Genomic DNA, 19,765 nt, shown 5'->3' on the forward strand with positions numbered 1-19,765 from the left:
CTGCTCTTGATCTTTACACTGTCACACAGCTGCTGTCCATTTATAACCCAAATACGAATTTTGAACGGTAGTCTTTAATTGTCTGCAAAGCAACATAGGTATCAAGGCAATTCAGGGCCAATGGGCTTCCCCCCCCCATCAAGAAAAGAGCCAGAATATCTTATTAAGAAATACTGAATGGCATTTAATTGTCTATGTCACTTCTCTCCCTTCCAAAAGTACATTAAAAGGTCCAAAATGCAGCCTAACCCTTCACAAAAAGGCCATAATAGTGTTATATGAAAATACGTCCAAAAAGTTTTCAAGAAATGTTGAACAAGTCCCCCCCCCCAGAAAATTTGGTTCTGGCTCTGCCCTGTGTCAAGGCATGCAAAAGAGCTAAAATAAATTGAATGTGATATTTTAATATAAAACTGACCATTGGAACACTTGAGAGAAGACTTGTAAAGTGTGGGCTTGTAAATGTGGGGGGGTTGTTTAGTTAGTTATTTCCTTGTAAGGGACTACACGGATCGAAGATGCTACCATCACTTTTTTTCAAATCTAGAGGCCGTTGGAACTTTGTAAAAAGTTATGCAACAAAGTGAAATTTCGAAGGTTCGTTGTGCCCCACAGTTTATACTGGATGGGTATCAAACTCATGCGACAGCAGAAACCATGGTAAAACGCATGGACTAACCGTCAGATGGCGATGATGCGTTCTTTGCCGGCCGCCGTAACCCTGACAGTTTTACGTCCTGATAGACTGGAACAAGTTTAACAGGTTTACACCCAGGCGACAAACATATCAAATTGTGTGGTAAAACAGCAGGGGCATCTGACTACCGAGGAACATGGCTGCGACAGGCATGACGAAATTGCTGCGAATTTTACCGCAGAATTCTCGCAGGATTCAACCATTCTTCCCATGCTTGAGATGCACCGTTGTTACCAAGAGGGCCTTTAGATCATTTGGGCATGATGGCTGTAAAGCGTCATATCTGCTGCGAAAGCACATCGGCAACACAATTGATGGTATTTTCGGAGTCTGAAAAATATAAAAAGGCATGCCGTCGTCGTGTCGGTGTCATCGGTCATGCCGCACCGGTCACTCGTATCAGGACCCAGGCCCCCCATGCGGGTCATGCTATTTAGCGTCAACAAAGTGTCAACAAAATGTTGAACATTTTTATGCAAAATTTTTATATTTACAACATTAGTAAGGCTCCCACATATCATATTCAACATGTTCAACTATCATATTGTCAAACATGATATTTCAGTGTGGAAATTTGAGCGACAAATTTGGGCCTGCTCGTGCTGCCCGACCGGCCAGCTGCCATCTTGTTTTCGCGTTGACGGTATAGAGTAAAGAAAGATGGCAGCATCCATGCATCGCGAAAAAGTTTTATTTTTCTGCATGAATCTGGAAGTAAATTCAATGTTTCTCTTACACAGTGGCAGGACTTACGGTCTCTAAAATATGAAAAAAACACTTTAAAATCTTTAGAGGGTATTTTCAAGTTGTTGATGCTTGTTGTATGTGTTGACGCTTGTGCAGCTAGCATGCCATGTCCGATAGTAGGCCTGTACTCGCAACTTCGTTCAAAAAAGGAGAACATTTTGCTAAAGAAAATTGTGGGTCACCCATCCCCTTTTGTAGAGTGACATGGTTTTTGTCAACAAAATCATGTTGCTATGGTGTTGCTCAACATGCCATACCCCTGCTGGTGCCTATGCGTGGCTATGCTATTCTGAAACTCGGCTAAAATAATTAGCAGTTTGACAGTGCCTTCAACATGCTCAGCATCAAAGAGTGAAATTGCCTCCCCTCCTTCAAATTACATGAATTTTTTAATGGAAAAATATTTTAGGGATATTTGTTTTGACTTTGTTTTATTGTGGTCTGTTGGCGTATCTTGGATGATAAATGTGACAATTGATAATGTTGCCAGACGCAATCCACAAGGTAAATGTTTGTACAAATTTGAACATTTACCTTCTTACTCAGTTCTTTGATGTTTGTTTTTCCAGTAGGCCTAGCCTATATGCCGTGAGAAAATTTGGAGAAGCATTGTTGATATGGGTTTTAACTTGTTACGGCAGTATATTACCGTGAGGGTTAACACAAAGGGATTTTCGGCTGAGCTCAATTATGTACATATCTATGTGTATGTTTCCTCTTTCTCATACAGTAATATCCAGCAAAAGCAACCCTGGCTGATTCAAATACTCTTTAAAAGTTACAAGATTGGCAAGTTTCGAAAGTCAAACTTTTATTCACCAACCTTGCATTTTGGACACTGCAATGTCATAAAACAACACAGGAACATAACAACTAAAACACACAAGAAACTTCAGCTAAGTCGGCACTCTTGGGACTCAAGAAATTATGACGACTTACGCAAATGCCGTCTTGTGCTCCAAGTTGTCATTTTGCTGACTTACATGTACACATGTATTGCCTACATGTATATGCATTATGATTTCTTGCACTAATTCAATAGCTTCGATTTACCCTGGTTTCTTTCTACTTCCATGGTCGATCCCAGCAAATTTGTTCTCGATTATTATCCTCATAGGCTGCAAATTTGATAATTGATCATGTGCCCCTGCGGACGAAGCAAAGAAGGAATTTTTGTGGTTTTGTGGAGAAGGGACCAAGAAAAACATGCCGACTTATGTGAAATGACGACCTATAAATGCCGACTTAGAAATGAAATTTTCAATGGAACTGCATTACAGACGATCAGGACTGTTGTCAAAAGGCCGACTTAAATGATATGACGACTTTGAGTTTACTGTACATTTGTAAAGCTACATGTATGTATGTTCCTCACAGTCAGTGCATATCTCACCATGTTTTGTTGTTATTGTTTGGCAGGAGTTCATTCGGGGACATCCCTTGGCAGACTAATCCACACTAGCCCAGCAGCCACGGCCATTTCAGATCCTTACAAAGTACTGGGCGTCCCGAAGAATGCCTCGCAGAAAGACATCAAGAAGGCTTACTATGAGGTGGGCCACTGATGAGTCCTCGATGTCAGTTTTTCTCTTAATGCTACAGTTGTGAGCATTTGACAGTGACATTGCATTGTCATTGTTTATCCCTTGTCACTTGTGGTTGAGTGTGGCATAGTGGTTAGGGAAGAATGCTAACTTAACCCTCCTTTGGTTTTACGGCACAAATGTGCACAAATGCCCACAGTCACTGGTGAGCATGTAGTTTCTATATGCAACTCAAACATGCACAGGTTCAGTGTGTACACAGTAGATTGCCAGCACAAAATGACCCAGGGTCTTTTGTGCAGTCTTCTTCACTGCATTTGGTTTACTGCACAATTATGCACATGAAACAGTGAAGCACAGTTGTTGGGCAGCACAAAAGTGCAATCTGATATTCCTGTGAGGGACAGTTGGTGCAGTGCATAACACAACACAGCTGTGCTTCTTCGAAGTGTTCACCAAATGACCCAAAGAGCGACTTCAGCATAGGAGGGTTAATATTAAACAACGAGTTAATCAAGACTTTCCCTTGAGGTACCCCCCCCCAAATACTGTTAACCACTTGCTGCTGGGTGGTTTGAAAAATGCAGTGCACATAATCGGGACTTTTTCAAGATTTTCAGTTTTCAAAATTCTTCAAAAATTTATTATTTCAATTAACTGACGTTTACACCCACACGAATTACTGTCTGGCAGCCACTCTAGTCTGGAAGACAAAATCTATTGACGCCCGAGTATTTCAGCCAGGCCTGCAGCCTTGTAAAAAGAGCCCAGATTGTGCAGTGTTGTGTAACTTTCTTTTGTTTACGAACCTGGCACAGTGCGCTGCTGACCTCTTTTCAATAGGGGCCAGATTAGCAGGCAGCGGTGCTGTGTGGCTCATTGCTGTGGTGGTAGAGTGCTTTTGTCCCCAGTGGTAAACCGCTCGCACTAAATGCCCCAAAACGTGGTATACTGTTTCAAAACAAGGCTGGATTATCTCCACTATTGAGAGTGAAAAATGTCAGTAATGCCCAGCAGCCTGTTTTTTTGTTTCGAGTAGTCTTTTGTTACAATGCCCTGTTCCCTTTGTCCGATTTCGGAGACCCTGGCCACGCATATAAACACACGGTGCCCCAAACCGGAGTCCCAGGTAAACCCTCAAGTTTCGTGTACCACCTGTTTAACCATGCATTCACCCCTAAGGTTTGTTACCCACGATGAGGGGGTAAGGAGTTTAAAGCCATCTTCTGGCTACAGGTTGTGGCCCTGGGCAAGTCACTTCAACCCAGCTTGTCTCTCCCTCTGCATAGGAGTGTAAATGGATACTCATTTTAGCTGGGGAGCACCCTGTTGTGGACCTACATCCAATCCAGGGGGAAGAGACGTGTTCTCAGTCATTTCATGCCAAGGGATCCGGAGATAAGCACTGGCCAGATGAGCCAAAGCGACTCGAAACAGACTTGCTTCTGTTGTTTTTAACTCGTGGCGAGATTAGTTTATTGACTGATGATATGACTCGTGGAAGACTTAACTGAATGGCTTCCCTTTTGATCAGGGCCCAGTTTATTTCATAGAGCTGCCAGGTAGAAAGCGTTGCTCAAGCAATTTAAATCAGCCAAGGACCAGTCAGTAGTTGCGTATATCACTTGGGGTCTTAGCTATTAACCTTCTTTTTTTGTTGAGCAATTTCCTCGCCCAAGCTCAGCTCAGTATGCAGCAGTTCTGTGGCATTGGTCTTTGATATGCTTATCTCACAAACCTATTCTTGTTTGTTTTTAAAGTTGGCCAAAAAGTATCATCCAGACAGGAACAAGGACAACAAAGATGCTGCCAAGAGGTTTGCTGAAATTGCTGAAGCATATGAGGTTTGTGTGATCTGGGTAATTCCAGAAGTTAGGGGTCCATTTTTTTCGTGTCCCTGTCACATCTGACATGTGATTTTGGAAGTTCAGAGCACACTTTCTAATTTCCAAGAGTGATGAATTAAATCAAATTACCTGCCAAACAAATAGTAATAGTTTGAAATCAAGTCTGGTGATATTTCCATATCAAATAACAAAGGTCAGATGCAACAGAGACACAAAGTTAGAATTAGAATTTCAAAAATCAGGGTTTTTCCCCAAATGTAGGTTTCATTGAAAAAGACAACGTCCTCAATTACTGAACTCTGAAAGTGAAAGTAGATTCGGTTTTAGCTCTTTTTTTACTGCACACAAAAGCAATTATTTTTTGAGTTGATACCTTGATGTTGTGACTTGGCAATGAGCAGGTTTTGGGTGACGAGGCACGAAGGCGGGAATACGACACCGTGGGTGCATCAGGCTTTGGTGGGGGTGGCTTCCAGCAAGGCCAGTGGCAGGGCCAACAAATGGATCCCGAGGAGCTCTTCAGGAAGATCTTTGGCAATGCGGGCTTTGGCATGGGAACTGGAGGGGATTCACCCTTTGGGGACTCCATCTTTGGCGGATTGGACAGGGGCCACGAGGTAGGCATCACATTGAACAGTTAACAGAACTTTAGGAATATGCGAGGTTTCATTCAGTCACAAGGAGTTATGTCCATTAAGATCTAAGAGGTTTAAATTTATAAAAGAAGAAATGGTCATATTTATCATTCCTTTTAGATTACCAGGTAGGTTTCATGATGTTATTATGAAAGTTTAAGGGGAACTTCAAGGATCTGTGAAGTTTTATTGTCCAGCAGTCATATTCACTAATACCGAAGAGGTTTAAGATGTATCAAAACGTTAGAGGGCTTAGCAGAATCTTTCCCGAGGTAAGAGTTTAACGGTGTTGTGTGATGTGAAGAGCATGTCAGTGGTTGAGAGTGTTGGCAGGAATTTAAGAACGGAAGACTACAATGAGATTTTGAAGGCTATAAATGAGTGTTGTGGAATTTTCCAAGTCATCAGAGGTTTAGTAAGGGAAGGATATTATGGTTTTAGGGATGACAAAATGTATTTCAGTTGGATGCATGTAACTCTGGAGAGTTAGGTTTTAAGGCTAAACGATTATGAAGATAATGAGACTTTGGAGAAAGTTAAGAGGTTTGAAAGATTGTGAGGAGGAATTACAAGGAAGAGACTATTTAGATATCAAAAATATTGGAAAGCGGAAAAGACTGAAGTTGAAGGTGTCAGCTGGATATGTTGTTTGAGAAGTTCAGGACACTTGAGAGATTTAAAAGATCTTAAAGGTATGTGATGTTACAATATTCTGGGATACATCAGAAAATTGGTTTAAAAGAAAATAAAATTGAGAAGTATTGGGAGGGTTTTGGAGATTTAAAGAGATAATGAGGTTTTAGAAATTTGTTGAGGTTTTATTTTTGCAGTTGACTCAGAAATCTGTGTATGTTTGCCTTGCCTTGCCTCATTTGACATTGTCTCAGGTGATGATGGACTTGACGTTCAGCGAGGCGGCGAGGGGGGTCAACAAGGATGTGACGGTGACCATGGAGGACACATGTGAGAGGTGTAAGGGGAATCGGGCAGAACCGGGTACCAAGACAACCAAGTGTCACCGGTGTAATGGCACTGGGCAGGTAGGAGGAACGGTCCTTCGAAGTATTGTGTCGTATACTCTGGCATTGCTGCTGATTCCATACAGTAACGGTTGACCATGATTTGACTCAAGCTGTGCATGGAATGTCCGTTAAACAATGGTTTAGTGGGATTTTGTTGGTTATTTTATGTCTGTTGGTGTTACGTTACCTTTTGAGCTGCCGCCGTTGGTCATTTTGATTTTTGTATATCAATCCACGAAGTAATAGACAATTCATAAATTAAAACTTAATTTAGGCGTGAGGTCAAATACAAATGCTTTTGAAAGCGTGCAATGCTTTGTAAACGCTAAGCCCCACCGACGGTCACCATCGAACAGACGAACGCTTCAATGAGGCTGGCCAAACCGTTGCGGTCGAGTACACTGTGCACTCTGCAGCTTCCAGTAAACAATGAACAGCTCATCGCATTACCGCATCATAGACTTTTGCGGTCTGGTGGATGAGTCATAACAATAGCTCTTTACTTTGCAGCTCCGCCGGAGGATTTAGATCGGCAGACTGTTTTTATTTCCTGATAAAACATGTGTATTGAGTAGTTGCGCTGTCGGTTTCCAGACCCAGTCTTCTCAGGTCTCAATACCCTGTAATCTTGATATTTTGTCTCGGTATCGTGAGTTAAATACACACCTAACTGTATACCTGCAGAATCGAATATACTAACTCGAAATAGTATTTACCTGAATCATACATGACGTAGTGTTCTGTTCGCCAACATATAGTTATCGATAAAACCTCTTTTTTTGCCCGTGTGCACAAGCTGGGATTCAGCATTGCACACTCGCAGGTTTTCATGTGTAGGATCGAGGAAGACATGTACACGAACTACGCACTTTCACTTCGCGGCTGCATCTGCACGATTTGAGGATACATGTTTTTCCTTGAAGTCAGTAGTACATGCGTGCACATTGCAATATGTTTTATACGTGGGATTCTTTTATACTCTTTGTATACTTTGTGGCTGCACAAAATTCATGTTGGAAAACAAACATGTCAGGTTTTATACTAATCTCTGGTGTTTGACTTTACCTATTAAACTTTAATGCACAGTAAATTAAAACAATAAACACAATTTAATCTAGTGCTTCAGGCGAACCGCCGAACCGAGGCAAAAATCATCAAACAAGGCACTTTTGAACTGAACCAAACTGTTCGGTTCAGATGTACGGCTTTAATAAGGCATTTCATCGATGGCACGCGGGAACACATAAAAGAAAAGTTAATAAAAAACAAACACAAAGAAAAATGGATAACGAGTTGTACAGCGTGCTCCACACCTGCGTGAACATACTAAAACTTGCAATGGCCCGCATCATGAGATGGTTGTGAAAAGCATGTGGTGAGAATCACTCAGAAATCAACCAAGAACATGCAACGTAAGGCATTGTCGCTGCATAACATTTCAAAGTTCTCACTACATCCAATCGTGCTGATGTATATTCAGATTTATTATTATATTTACCAATCTCCTATAGCCGCGCCCATTCGTTCCATACCTTGACACATACTTGCAGCACTATTACGCTTTGTAAACGCTAAGCCCCACTGACGGTCAACATAGAACAGACGAACGCTTCAATGAGGCTGGCCAAACCGTTGCGGTCGAGTACACTGTGCACTCTGCAGCTTCCAGTTAACAATGAACAGCTCATCGCATTACCGCATCATAGACTTTTGCGGTCTGGTGGATGAGTCAATAGCTCTTTACTTTGCAGCTCCGCCGGAGGATTTAGATCGGCAGACTGTTTTTATTTCCTGATAAAACATGTGTATTGAGTAGTTGCGCTGTCAGTTTCCAGACCCAGTCTTTTCAGGTCTCAATACCCTGTAATCTTGATATTTTGTCTCGGTATCGTGAGTTAAATACACACCTAACTGTATACCTGCAGAATCGAATATACTAACTCGAAATAGTATTTACCTGAATCATACATGACGTAGTGTTCTGTTCGCCAACATAGAGTTATCGATAAAACCTCTTTTTTTGCCCGTGTGCACAAGCTGGGATTCAGCATTGCACACTCGCAGGTTTTCATGTGTAGGATCGAGGAAGACATGTACGCGAACTACACACTTTCACTTCGCGGCTGCATCTGCACGATTTGAGGATACATGTTTTTCCTTGAAGTCAGTAGTACATGCGTGCACATTGCAATATGTTTTATACGTGGGATTCTTTTGTACTCTTTGTATACTTTGTGGCTGCACAAAATTCATGTTGGAAAACAAACATGTCAGGTTTTATACTAATCTCTGGTGTTTGACTTTACCTATTAAACTTTAATGCACAGTAAATTAAAACAATAAACACAATTTAATCTAGTGCTGCAGGCGAACTGCCGAACCGAGGCAAAAATCATCAAACAAGGCACTTTTGAACTGAACCAAACTGTTCGGTTCAGATGTACGGCTTTAATGAGGCATTTCATCGATGGCACGCGGGAACACATAAAAGAAAACTTAATAAAAAACAAACACAATGAAAAATGGATAACGAGTTGTACAGCGTGCTCCACACGTGCGTGAACATACTGAAACTTACAATGGCCCGCATCATGAGATGGTTGTGAAAAGCATGTGGTGAGAATCACTCAGAAATCAGCCAAGAACATGCAACGTACGGCATTGTCGCTGCATAACATTTCTAAATTCTAACTACATCCAATCGTGCTCATGTATATTCAGATTTATTATGATATTTGCCAATCTCCTATAGCCGCGCCCATACGTTCCAAACCTTGACACATACTTGCAGCACTATTTGATGCGGAGTTTGACTTTTTTTTATTACCTTCAAAGAATATGGTACACCTGACTGAAGTTCCAAATAAATTCATATTGTCTATGTGGATATTTCCTTTCAGAGACGATAGGTCAGGCGGTAAAAGGAGGCAACCATGTTTGGCATTTCCCGTCACGCCCGTATAAACGTATTTATTTTCCAGTCTAAAAAGCGCTTAAAGATGAACAATGATCTTGTGGCGATGTCTTTTTGTCATGAAATATGTTCAACTCAAAAAACTCAAAACGTTTCCAAAGCAGTTGATTTTCCCTCTCTATCACAAGGTGTTAACCACTAATCCTTATGGCCAGCCAAGGAGGGCTGACCAGGCCCACTGAAGTTCTCCTTTAATAGGATCTAGTCTTCACAACTACGGCTGTGTAAGCCACAAACTCCATTGTTGTCAGGGTTGCTCGTGAAGCTAGACAGTCCAGGGCAGATGGTTCTTTTCAAACCGTTGAACTGTTTCTTAACCTTTGTATTTTGACCTCACGCCTTATGCATGATTCCGGGACTCGGATATTACAAATAGTGAGATACTGCTTTTTGGGTCTGTGACTGTTGTACATTAGAGAACTTCCGGTTTTTATGTCTCCCATTTCAGTTTTATAAGCAATCAACCAGCGAAGGACAGGGGACTATGTTACAGTAAAATTTGAAGAATTTATTTCTGCTGGGTTGATTGTTTAGGAGACTATCAACACCGGTCCCTTTGTCATGCGGACGACCTGCCGGCAGTGCAGGGGCATGCGTGTCATCGTCACCGTCCCTTGTATGACCTGTCGGGGCGCAGGGACAACCATGCAACGCAAGAAGGTCACCGTGCCCGTCCCAGCAGGTAAGAAGTCATTGCATGAGAACGTACGCTGTGAAATTCTCCAAAGTAATCATTGGTGTCATTGTCTTGACTACTGCGTATATGCAGTCTGCTTGGTGATGTCTCATAGTCTCATAATATGACGCATGTCGGCCGTTGCAGCAAAAATGAAAGAATTATGATACATGTAATAGCTTAAACACTCAACATGTAGCCAGTAATGCTGTAGCCCACTGAATATACACGGCATAAACTCAACCAATTCAGCGCAGATTGTTGCCATTGTAAGCAGCCCTTACTTGGCATATTTGTGGCGGAATAGCTGAATAAACGTGTAGATTTATACTTTTTGTGGGTTTTTTCTAGCATCTCTACGGAGCTTTTACCTGCTTTCAGTTCATGCTTGCTGATTGGTTTTGGTTCTGAGCCTACACCAGGCTCAGAACAAAAAAAAAAATTTTTAATTAAAAGTACGAAAAATTCCATGTTATGACAACAAAGGTTCAGTTCCCTCTGTAAAAACAGCTTTTTTTTCTTTGAAGGCATTCCAGTGAAAGACATGTCTCTGTTGTGGTTGTTTATTTATCTTCTTTTGATTGTGTAAGGTGTTGAGGATGGCCAGACAGTCCGGATGCCGGTTGGTAACAGGGAGCTCTTCATTACGTTCCGCGTAGCCCGCAGCCAGACCTTCAGGCGTGATGGTGCTGACGTTCATTCCGATGTAACAGTTAGTTTCACCCAAGCCGCGCTCGGTGGCAGTCTCAAGATCAAAGGCATCTATGACAGTATCCACCTTAGTGTAAGTATAACTCCTGCAACACTGTATGCAACGTTCTTATTGCCCAAGTGGCTACATATTCTTGGCCCTCAAGCTCCAACAATGATTTGTTATACATTATGAACTTGTTCAGCTTTGTTGGATTGAGGAACAAAGGCCAAGGGTGATGGTGTTGGATCTTGTTTAAATGGGAGCACACAGTGATAGTTCTGTGGAGTGACTGGCTGGTGGTACCTTGTGTTGGACTGTGCTTGATTTTGTTACTTTTGGTACAACCACTGTCAAGTCACCCCTGTACCACAGAGATCCATGCATGCCAGATGACTGAAACTTCAACAGTGGCAACTTGATGGAGTTGAAGAGGTTCTGTCCAGTCATGTGCCAGTAATCCACCTTGAGCAGAAGCATCCCCTCATCAGTTGAAAAGGGCCATGTTGGTCGGGAGTGTTCATTTTGTTGGTGGCGATGCGACTGCACGCTCACGTTTCATAGCCACTCGTAAACTATCGGAGTACAGTTCCTACCAGAGTAGCCTATGTTGCTAGGAAAATTGCACCCTCTCTTGGTCCAGCTGGGGGCTCATAAAAGTGACTTGCTTGTATCTGTTAAAATCTGCGAATTTCAGTACGTTTCTAATTCAACAACCTAGGGGGATAGGGTTATTATATGTTACTGTCTAGCTGGCAGGCCTGGCTAGGTCTGTTGGTAGGGCACCAGTGATGATGTCCCAGACACCAGCTCTTACACAGTTGTCTTTCAAGAGGGAATTGTGACTGGATACCACAAAATGAGTCTTAAGGCTCAGTTTCAGTTTGCAAGAGAAAGAGTAAACGGAGTTCTTTGTTTTGATATATTACTCACTTTGGCATTCTGATGAAAACGAACAAGAGTACAAGTAGAGTACCGAAGTGAACACGTCACGCTCACAGTCATGTGTGTAAAAGGCAGGAACATGAGAACTAGGGCGTGAACAACGCGCGCATTCCATTCATTTGCACTACACACCTTGGTTAACACTGACATCATGTTTCAGTACTCTATATGGGTGAAAAATGTGTGAGGGTTCCCATTGACCTACACTGTGGAAGATTCTTCTAAAGGCCTGTCATGCCGAGGTTGCCCCACTGACTTGTGACTCATTTTGTTGGGTTGAGTCGCAATTACAGGTCGAGTGACAAGTCTTGTCACCATTAACAGGGGATGAATGAAACCAAGGCAAACGTATTAGTTGAATAGCCTGAGACTTGACTTGAAATTGAGTGTCTTATAAGGACTTGTGGGGGACTCAGCTACACAACCCTGTTTCGCATCGGTCTCTCTCTCTCTCCTGTGGCCATTGTCCATTCTGGTTTATTTGCTGGAAACTGTTGTGCGACCTTTCTAGGGCTTAGTCAATTTGAATAATCCACTATTCGAACATTGGACCTTCAATTCAATTGAATATCCAAATATTCGGTCTTACTTACAGGCAGATTGTTGATGGTTAAACCATTACAAAATCAGTTGCAATAACTCACACAATTGTACATTGTAATCACTGTAATAGCTTCTAATGTCTAGGAGTATCTCCAGCCACGATTTAAGAAAATTTAAAAGATGAGCAATACTTCTTGCCCTGTTAAATTTCTATTCCTTTTAAATTTTTTACTCATAATCTCCCAGGGTATGTGTAAAATTATATTGAAATCACAGGATTTGCTACTGGTAGGGCTGCTGAATAATTTAGTTTTGAGTCGTAAGCTTTCTGTCGCTTTTCATTTGCATGAAACAAGCCTCTGTAGTGCAATTTCTCTCATTTAAAACAAAGGAAAATTCTCCCTTTTCATGAATTTTGCTTTCAAGTATTCAAATTCTGAAAATAATATTCAAATATTTGATAATCAGTCAAATATTTGGACATTCCGCACAGCCCTTAACCTTCCAGGTCCCATTATAGATAGTGCCAGAAATGGTTTGAGTCATTTTGGGCTACACCCTGTAAGACCCTCCAATGTTGAATGTTTGAAGGAACGAACATGTACATCTGCCCGGTTAAAGCGTAAAGAACTCCCTGAAAAGGACAGATGCAGAGAATTCTAACAAAAGGCATTTGAAACAAACAGCAGTTGGAGTTCCAATTCCTGGCATTATTTTGTCCTTGTTAAATGCGGGCACAATTGATTTGTGACTATCCTGTATTTCTACAGATACCAGCAGGAACTCAGTCACATACACGGATACGTCTACCAGGTAAAGGCATCAGTCGCGTGAATGGTTATGGCTACGGAGACCACTATGTCCATATCAAGATCCAAGTACCTACGTGAGTACAAGGCTGTCACAACAAACCAAGTTTTTATTGGGGAAAGAATTTTTTCCATTCAGTGGCCAGTTGGCTTTGTTTTAAATGGATGACGCTGCTGAGTATAGGGATTGAACGGAACCACAGCTTTGTGATGTGCTGAGAGTTGCTGTGGCCTTGTGGCCCGGACAGTAAAACCCAGGATCTGTGCGTGGTGATATTACAATTACAATTAGTGGCTTCACATCCAGCTTGTGGGACTGTGATACATATGACTTAAGGCAAGTAACGTTGTCATCATGAACTACGTCTCTTTACCAAGGAGTAAATGGGTACCTGTGAGGGTAGAGACGGCCTCGCAAGCAAGTCATTTGTTTTCAAATGACAGCATCAAGCTGGGTGTTCCCTTGGGAGCTTAGATGGTCTTGTTAATGTCCTACGTGTGAAGTGGAGCTGGGATGATATTACTATGCTCATATTTGCACTTTTTAATATGACTGCCACCGTTATTGTGTAAATTCGCTTACAATATTCCCATTACTTTGCTTTGGCTCAGATAGAGTGATTGTTCTTGTTCCTGGTTGCAGGAAACTAACCAGTAAGCAGCGGGCGTTATTATTGGCATTCGCTGAGGAGGAGACAGGTGTGTCAGGAACGATTGATGGAACTACCAAGACTGGCGATGGTAGGTGCCACTGTCCCATGAACTGTCTTGGTAGCACAGTCACTAGAAGCTATGCTACTCTGTCACTGTTGAGCATGTTACTCGTGAAGCGTGGAATGGAAAGAGGATTTGAAGTCACATGGTCCGCATTCAATTTGCACAGATGTGCACGGAGACGCGCGCGCCTTTGAAGTCTCTTGAAGATTAAAAAGGTTTGCCCCTCCACGGACATGGTACACTTCCTGAAATACCCTCGCCAGTCATGTTACGTCACCTGAAAAACCTCTATAGCTACAAATTTTGAGCCCGATTTTTGAGGCTGTTGTAATGTATAGATGAATTCGGTAACCATTGAGTAGCACTAATAGTGGTCGTTTCAAGTGGCCCACGCCAGTGGCGTTAAGCATTGTACAACTGTTACGCTGGACCACTGTTCTATGACAAGTTTGCTTCGATGTCATCTTGGGAAGACATGGTTCAGTGCATTGGTTGTTCTGTTCAGTTATAAACCCCGAATTTACTCCCTGAAAACATTTCTGAGAGAAAGCTGCTTGCTAACTACCGTGTACTCACACAATAATAAATCACCAAAGAAAAGAAAATTTAGGCCAGCAAAATCTGAAAAAGTTCAGTAGTTTTGAGTGAAAAGACCAATGTAACATTGAGTTTTTTCCAAGGATGCCATAACAGCTTTTCTCATGAATATGGACATCTCATTAACATAAAAATAAAAAAGGTAGCAAAACACCCTTTAAAATAGTGAAACAAATATTGTAAATTAGATTACCCGAGAAACAAAGGTTCATTTTGGAGGTTTGTATTAAAGAGATTGTATAGCAGTGCCCCTAGGAAGGTAGGATGGGTCCTTTTTACCCCATATCTTTGGTGCACACCAAAGAGAGCTTGTCAGAAACCTGTTTATAGATTTACCTATTCACGTACACAACTGTTCCCATAAGCAACAGTTCAGTTTCAACCGTTCCTTGGTTTCATTGTCGTGGGGGAAAACACAATCAGAACCCCTCTCTTCTGTTTGTCTCTCCGTCCTTAGAATCACAAACAGAGGAGACTCTGTCCGATGAAGAGAAGGAAAAAGAGCCAGGATTCTTCCGCAGGCTTATTGAACGTGTCCGGGGTTTTTAGGCCTAGAATAGCAGTCCCATCAGGTAGGCAAATGACTTGCTTTAAAGTGTGCCTGCAATTTTCTCATTGCAGAAGTCTTAATTCAAGGTCATTGATGGTACCTAAGTTTACATTGACTGGTTTGGGTTTGAAAAGTTCTCTCTTCATCTGTCATCAGTGATTAACCGTGTTTTAGTGAAGTGTGAAGTTTCTTTTCTATTTGGCGTTTCAAATCCCACAAGTCATTTGCCTATCAATCTAGAATATAGTCGAACCTCATTAATAAGACGCCCTTTGGACTTGGCAAATTACCTTGTTATTACTTTGTCATAACAGGAACTTTGCATTATCAGGAATGAAAATAACAAAAAACAAATGATTGGGACCTACAAAATTCCTTGTTTTAAGCAGCATCTTGTGTTAACAGTGCTCTTATTAACGAGGTCCGACTGTACATAGTACATTTTTGTGTGAGACCAAGTAAAGTTTCCTTGCAAATCAGATGTACATGTAGTCTGAATCTTTGACAGGAGATTCCTATTGTAGCTTTCCCTGATATAATGCTCTTTCAGTAAACCACTTAAACTTCCCCAGCTGTTTACCCACTGATCTTGCACATAGTTTGATCGGAGGTTTTACTGAGCTCATGTTTGAAGCTCATTTTTAAACATCATGCTCAGGATTTTTCAGACCCACATGCACTGAAAAAACATTTTCCAATGGTTTCGGCTATAACTTCAAAAAGTTTCAGTGTGAGATTTGTTGTAAAGGTGAATGGTTTATGTATTGACGTGGTTCCAAAAAAGGATTAAAAAGTTGATCCATTGTTGCTTAATTTACACAGTGACATAGGGCCCTATTAGAAAATACATATACAGTATACTCCAAGTCGACATCGCGTAACCCGTCATATCGTCCAAGTCGGCCGTTTCACAAAAGTCACGATCATTTATAATGCATTTCCATTGAAAATTTCATTTCTAAGTTGGCATTTATTAGTCGTCATTTCGTATATGTCGGCATGTTTTTCTCAGTCCCTTTTCCACAAAACCACAAAAATTCCTTTGTGTAAGTCGGCATTTTAAAAAAGTTGTGCTTCGGTATCGGTTTCCTGATCCTTCACCGCGGTTGCCAAAAAGTGTCAAGTGACAAGTCCCATGCGTGCATGGCCAGCATGAGTACATCGATACCAGTAACCCATCTAGTGCTACAGGCATCCGCTCTGTCCATTACAGGGGTCGCCTTATTGAACGTAGTCTGGTTCCCTGCCCAAAGATTCCCGGACGACCCTTGATAATGATTCGTCAGGTAGTCAGAATCGTCGGGTCTGGTATCCAGACTATATGGAACCAACTTAACCAATGCGCGTGTGGATGAGAGTGTTTTCTGTACCGTAACTGTATCACGTACTTGTACATATGAACTGCACTGTCAAGTCCTGATGTGATGTGCAAGTTGCTTGCTGTCCTTGCTTCATCCTTAGGGGCAAATGATCAATTATTGAATTTGCAGGATAATATTCGAGAACAAATTTGCTGGGATCGACCATGGAGGTACAAATAAACCAGGGTACATCAAAGCCATTGAATTAGTGCAAAGAATTCTAATGTACATAGGCAATACATGTGTACATGTAAGTTGGCAAAATGACGACTTACAACACAAGTCGGGGTTCATGTAAGTCACCATAATTTCTTGAGTCCCGAGAGTGCCAACTAAGCCGGAGTTTACTGTACATGTACAGTGTAATAGGAAACACTGGAATCATTCTGTCAGACTTAAAAATGGCTTCTTAGCCCCATTTTTGTTTGGAATTTTTAATAAAACCAGCTTTTAAAAAATTTTGTCGGTTTATGGAATTCAGGAGCCAAAATTGCTACATCGGATCCCGATGGTCTCATCAGCCAGATCCGAAGCTGCCTGCACATGACCTCCGACCTGTCCGACATCCCAGCCCGCAAAGTAGCCAACAATATCGACGATACAGAGGACGACACAAAGCGCACCTCGTCCAAATCCTAGCAGTGCGTCTCTTCCTCAGTAAATGGGGGGGTAATAGATCGGGTTTGAGAACATTGGGCCCCAGTTGGTGTACCATTGGTGAGTAGAAATGTAACACACATGCACATTTGGTATGTAGCTAATTTCCTGGTCATCTGGCTATAGTTGAAAAGCACACCTGTCTGTGGGAAAAGTAAAGCCCTTGGTTAGCGGCTCCCACAGGTGCAAGTGATATCGTGAGCGCACCAAGAAATGCAGCCATGGCTATACACTCATTTGTGTGGCATCTGTCATCTTTGAGGTTGGTTGACCTATCCCACACTTAACTTCTCCAGCTTGGGTTCCTTTATTCCTTAATCTGCAGAAATCCAAGACTATGTGGTGGTGTATTTGATTTTACATAAGTAGACATTAAGACATCAGGCCCCATTTGAATTGGTGGCATGGTCATTCTGATGAAAGCCAGATCTGATTTGGAAAGCTGACTTGTTCTAAAGTACCGAAGTTCACTTTACATTTTAAAAGTTTTTCCTCGGTTTCTCTTTTAAATGACCTCAAATTGTCCTGGGTCTTGGTGAATTTTGACAGATGACAAACATACAACAACCTGAGGTTTTTGATTAACAATGTTTTTATTTATTCTTGAAATATGTATTGATATTAAGGAAAACATTAAGTAGAACACGCTTGTGTAATCAAACCCAATACAAGAGCACTTTGAATACGTCCTAATTAGAACAAGGAAAATTTTAGGTCCATATCTTGGATCCTTTGTTTTCCAATCTAGGTAATACAAGGCCCCAGTTTTTACAAGACAATTTATTAAATCCCAAGGATGTTGTTATAAAGGGGTTTGACTGTATTTTTTTTTCCTTTTTGCATTTTCTGTGACTATGATGATACTGATGGGAACTGTGACATTGTGGAAGTCTAAGTACATGTATATGCAAATAATAAATGTTTGAAAACAATGGTAAGAATATTTCGAAGCCAAGTGGAATCGAACATTTCATCTGTCACCTCGTGCAATTAAATGTATTCTTTACTGTTGCACGAATCCCCTTTTGTTAGTGGAACTAATAGGTCCCGCTTGCCTATAAAGGTCCATCTTTTACAAAATAGATTCATGCCTGAAGCGCTACCCACTGGTAGTACCCCCATGCAATGTAGACTGGTTTCCGTCCCTACATTACTTCCTCATTTTATTTGGAATAACATACAGTGGAATGTCGCTATAACAAACACGACAGGGTCCACAGAAAATGTTCGGTATAACAGTTGTTTGGCATGGCAATTTTCAGTCACCGATGTACGAACCATATCCAAACTCCGGCCCATTCATGTGTGTGTCAGCCCATTCCACAAAAAGTTTCAAATGAGGATTTTAGGCCAAAATTTACCAGCAATAAGCTAAAAAAAATTAATTTCCTGCATTTAAACAAATTATGTTAATCTCCTTTCATGTTTCAACTTTTGGTTGTCCTCACTGGCGGTAGAATTGCAAAATGAAATCAATTTTTCTTGTATCATCACTTAAAATCCCCATGTGACATGTACATGTAGGAACAATTCCACTGGTTCCTGTTCTTAAAATGGCACTTACATAAATGGGCAGCGCCCGGAACCATTCCAATATAGTAGCACTGTAAGTGTACATGTCCGAAATTGGCAACAAAAGATCAGCCAAGCATTTTTGGAAACAATAAAAAGTAGTGAGATATTTATCGAAGCTTCCTGCAAGTGAAGTATGCTAGTATCTGTCTTTGCATTAGTTTCCCGTTTGGTGGTTTTTGAGCTCAAATCTCCAGGCTTTGTAGAGATCATCATGCAAGGTTTTATGTACTAGAGTCGGCAGACATTGTATTGCATACACGGACATACGTGTACTCAGCAGCCAGTCTATGTGGCCACCTGTGGATATACATGTAGGCACATTACATGCTGTGTACAGTACGCTATCCACTGACGATACAGACTGCGTCACGTGCTGCCCGTTGTTCCATCATGAGTGCCATTTGCTTCAACTTTGAGTAATAATCATCGGTTCTAAATGTGTTTCTTTTATTTAAAAACAAATCTGAAATGTTCAGCAAGAGTGCACCAAAAATTCAAGAGCCAAGGGGGATGTTCGGTATTCCCGATTGTTCGATATACCAGGTGGTGGTGCTCGTTATAGGGACGTTCCACTGTATATGAAATGGGGGTGGGATCCAGTCAAGTAAAATGTGATCAACAATCCACCAATCAGATGATAGGGATTTATGCAGGTATTGTAGATGTATCTCTCATTAAAATTCCAAATTAACCCTAACAGTCCCAAATTCTCCAATTTCAATACGATTTTACATACACCCCAGGGGGTTAGGGTTAAACGTACAGCAGTAACCCGAGTTGCATACAGATACCAAGAATAAAAATACGGACCTAGTGGTTGAGGTCTGAAGTCCTGAAGTATCAAAATTCACCTTGTAAAGCCTGTGAAGGATTCTGATGAATTTGGGGTAACAAGAGATAATAAACATTTCAGAAATACTTTGAAAATTGTGGATTTTTGTAAAGGAAGTGCATAGAAAATGTGGAAAAAATACATGTACAGTACGTGTATTAATTTCAGAGCTGAGAGAAACCATTTTGGAGGTTACAGAAATGGATCATTTTTCAAATGTCTGCTTTTTATGCTCAAATATGTGCAGAAATAAATAAGACCATAAAATTATGTGGAGAAGGACCATTGCAAACAGGGTTGTTCAATTGGTAATGATTTGTATGTATATGTAGCATAAAGTTGCAAT

General features: G+C 41.3%; 1 protein-coding gene across 2 annotated transcripts; it reads left to right on the forward strand.

Annotated features, from left to right (window-relative positions):
- Positions 1 to 804: 804 nt before the first annotated feature.
- LOC147799956 (dnaJ homolog subfamily A member 3, mitochondrial-like) lies at positions 805 to 19,711 on the forward strand. Of its 2 annotated transcripts, XM_087133152.1 has the most exons (11): positions 805 to 1,014; positions 2,864 to 2,997; positions 4,749 to 4,832; positions 5,237 to 5,452; positions 6,358 to 6,510; positions 10,001 to 10,148; positions 10,733 to 10,926; positions 13,092 to 13,207; positions 13,774 to 13,871; positions 14,902 to 15,016; positions 16,837 to 16,974. In XM_087133152.1, the coding sequence occupies exons 1-10, from the start codon at positions 834 to 836 to the stop codon at positions 14,991 to 14,993; spliced, it is 1,416 nt and encodes a 471-aa protein (XP_086989278.1). In that variant the 5' UTR covers positions 805 to 833; the 3' UTR covers positions 14,994 to 15,016; positions 16,837 to 16,974. The 2 variants fall into 2 exon arrangements, with proteins under 2 accessions (XP_086989278.1, XP_086989277.1); XM_087133151.1 differs by lacking the exon at positions 14,902 to 15,016 and having other exon boundaries at positions 16,837 to 19,711.
- The last annotated feature ends 54 nt before the right edge of the window (positions 19,712 to 19,765 follow it).

The sequence above is a fragment of the Acanthaster planci genome, linkage group LG02 (genome assembly GCF_054643075.1).
Source record: "Acanthaster planci isolate LZ-2023a linkage group LG02, COTS_SCS, whole genome shotgun sequence".
In the NCBI taxonomy this organism is placed as follows: Eukaryota; Metazoa; Echinodermata; class Asteroidea; order Valvatida; family Acanthasteridae; genus Acanthaster; species Acanthaster planci.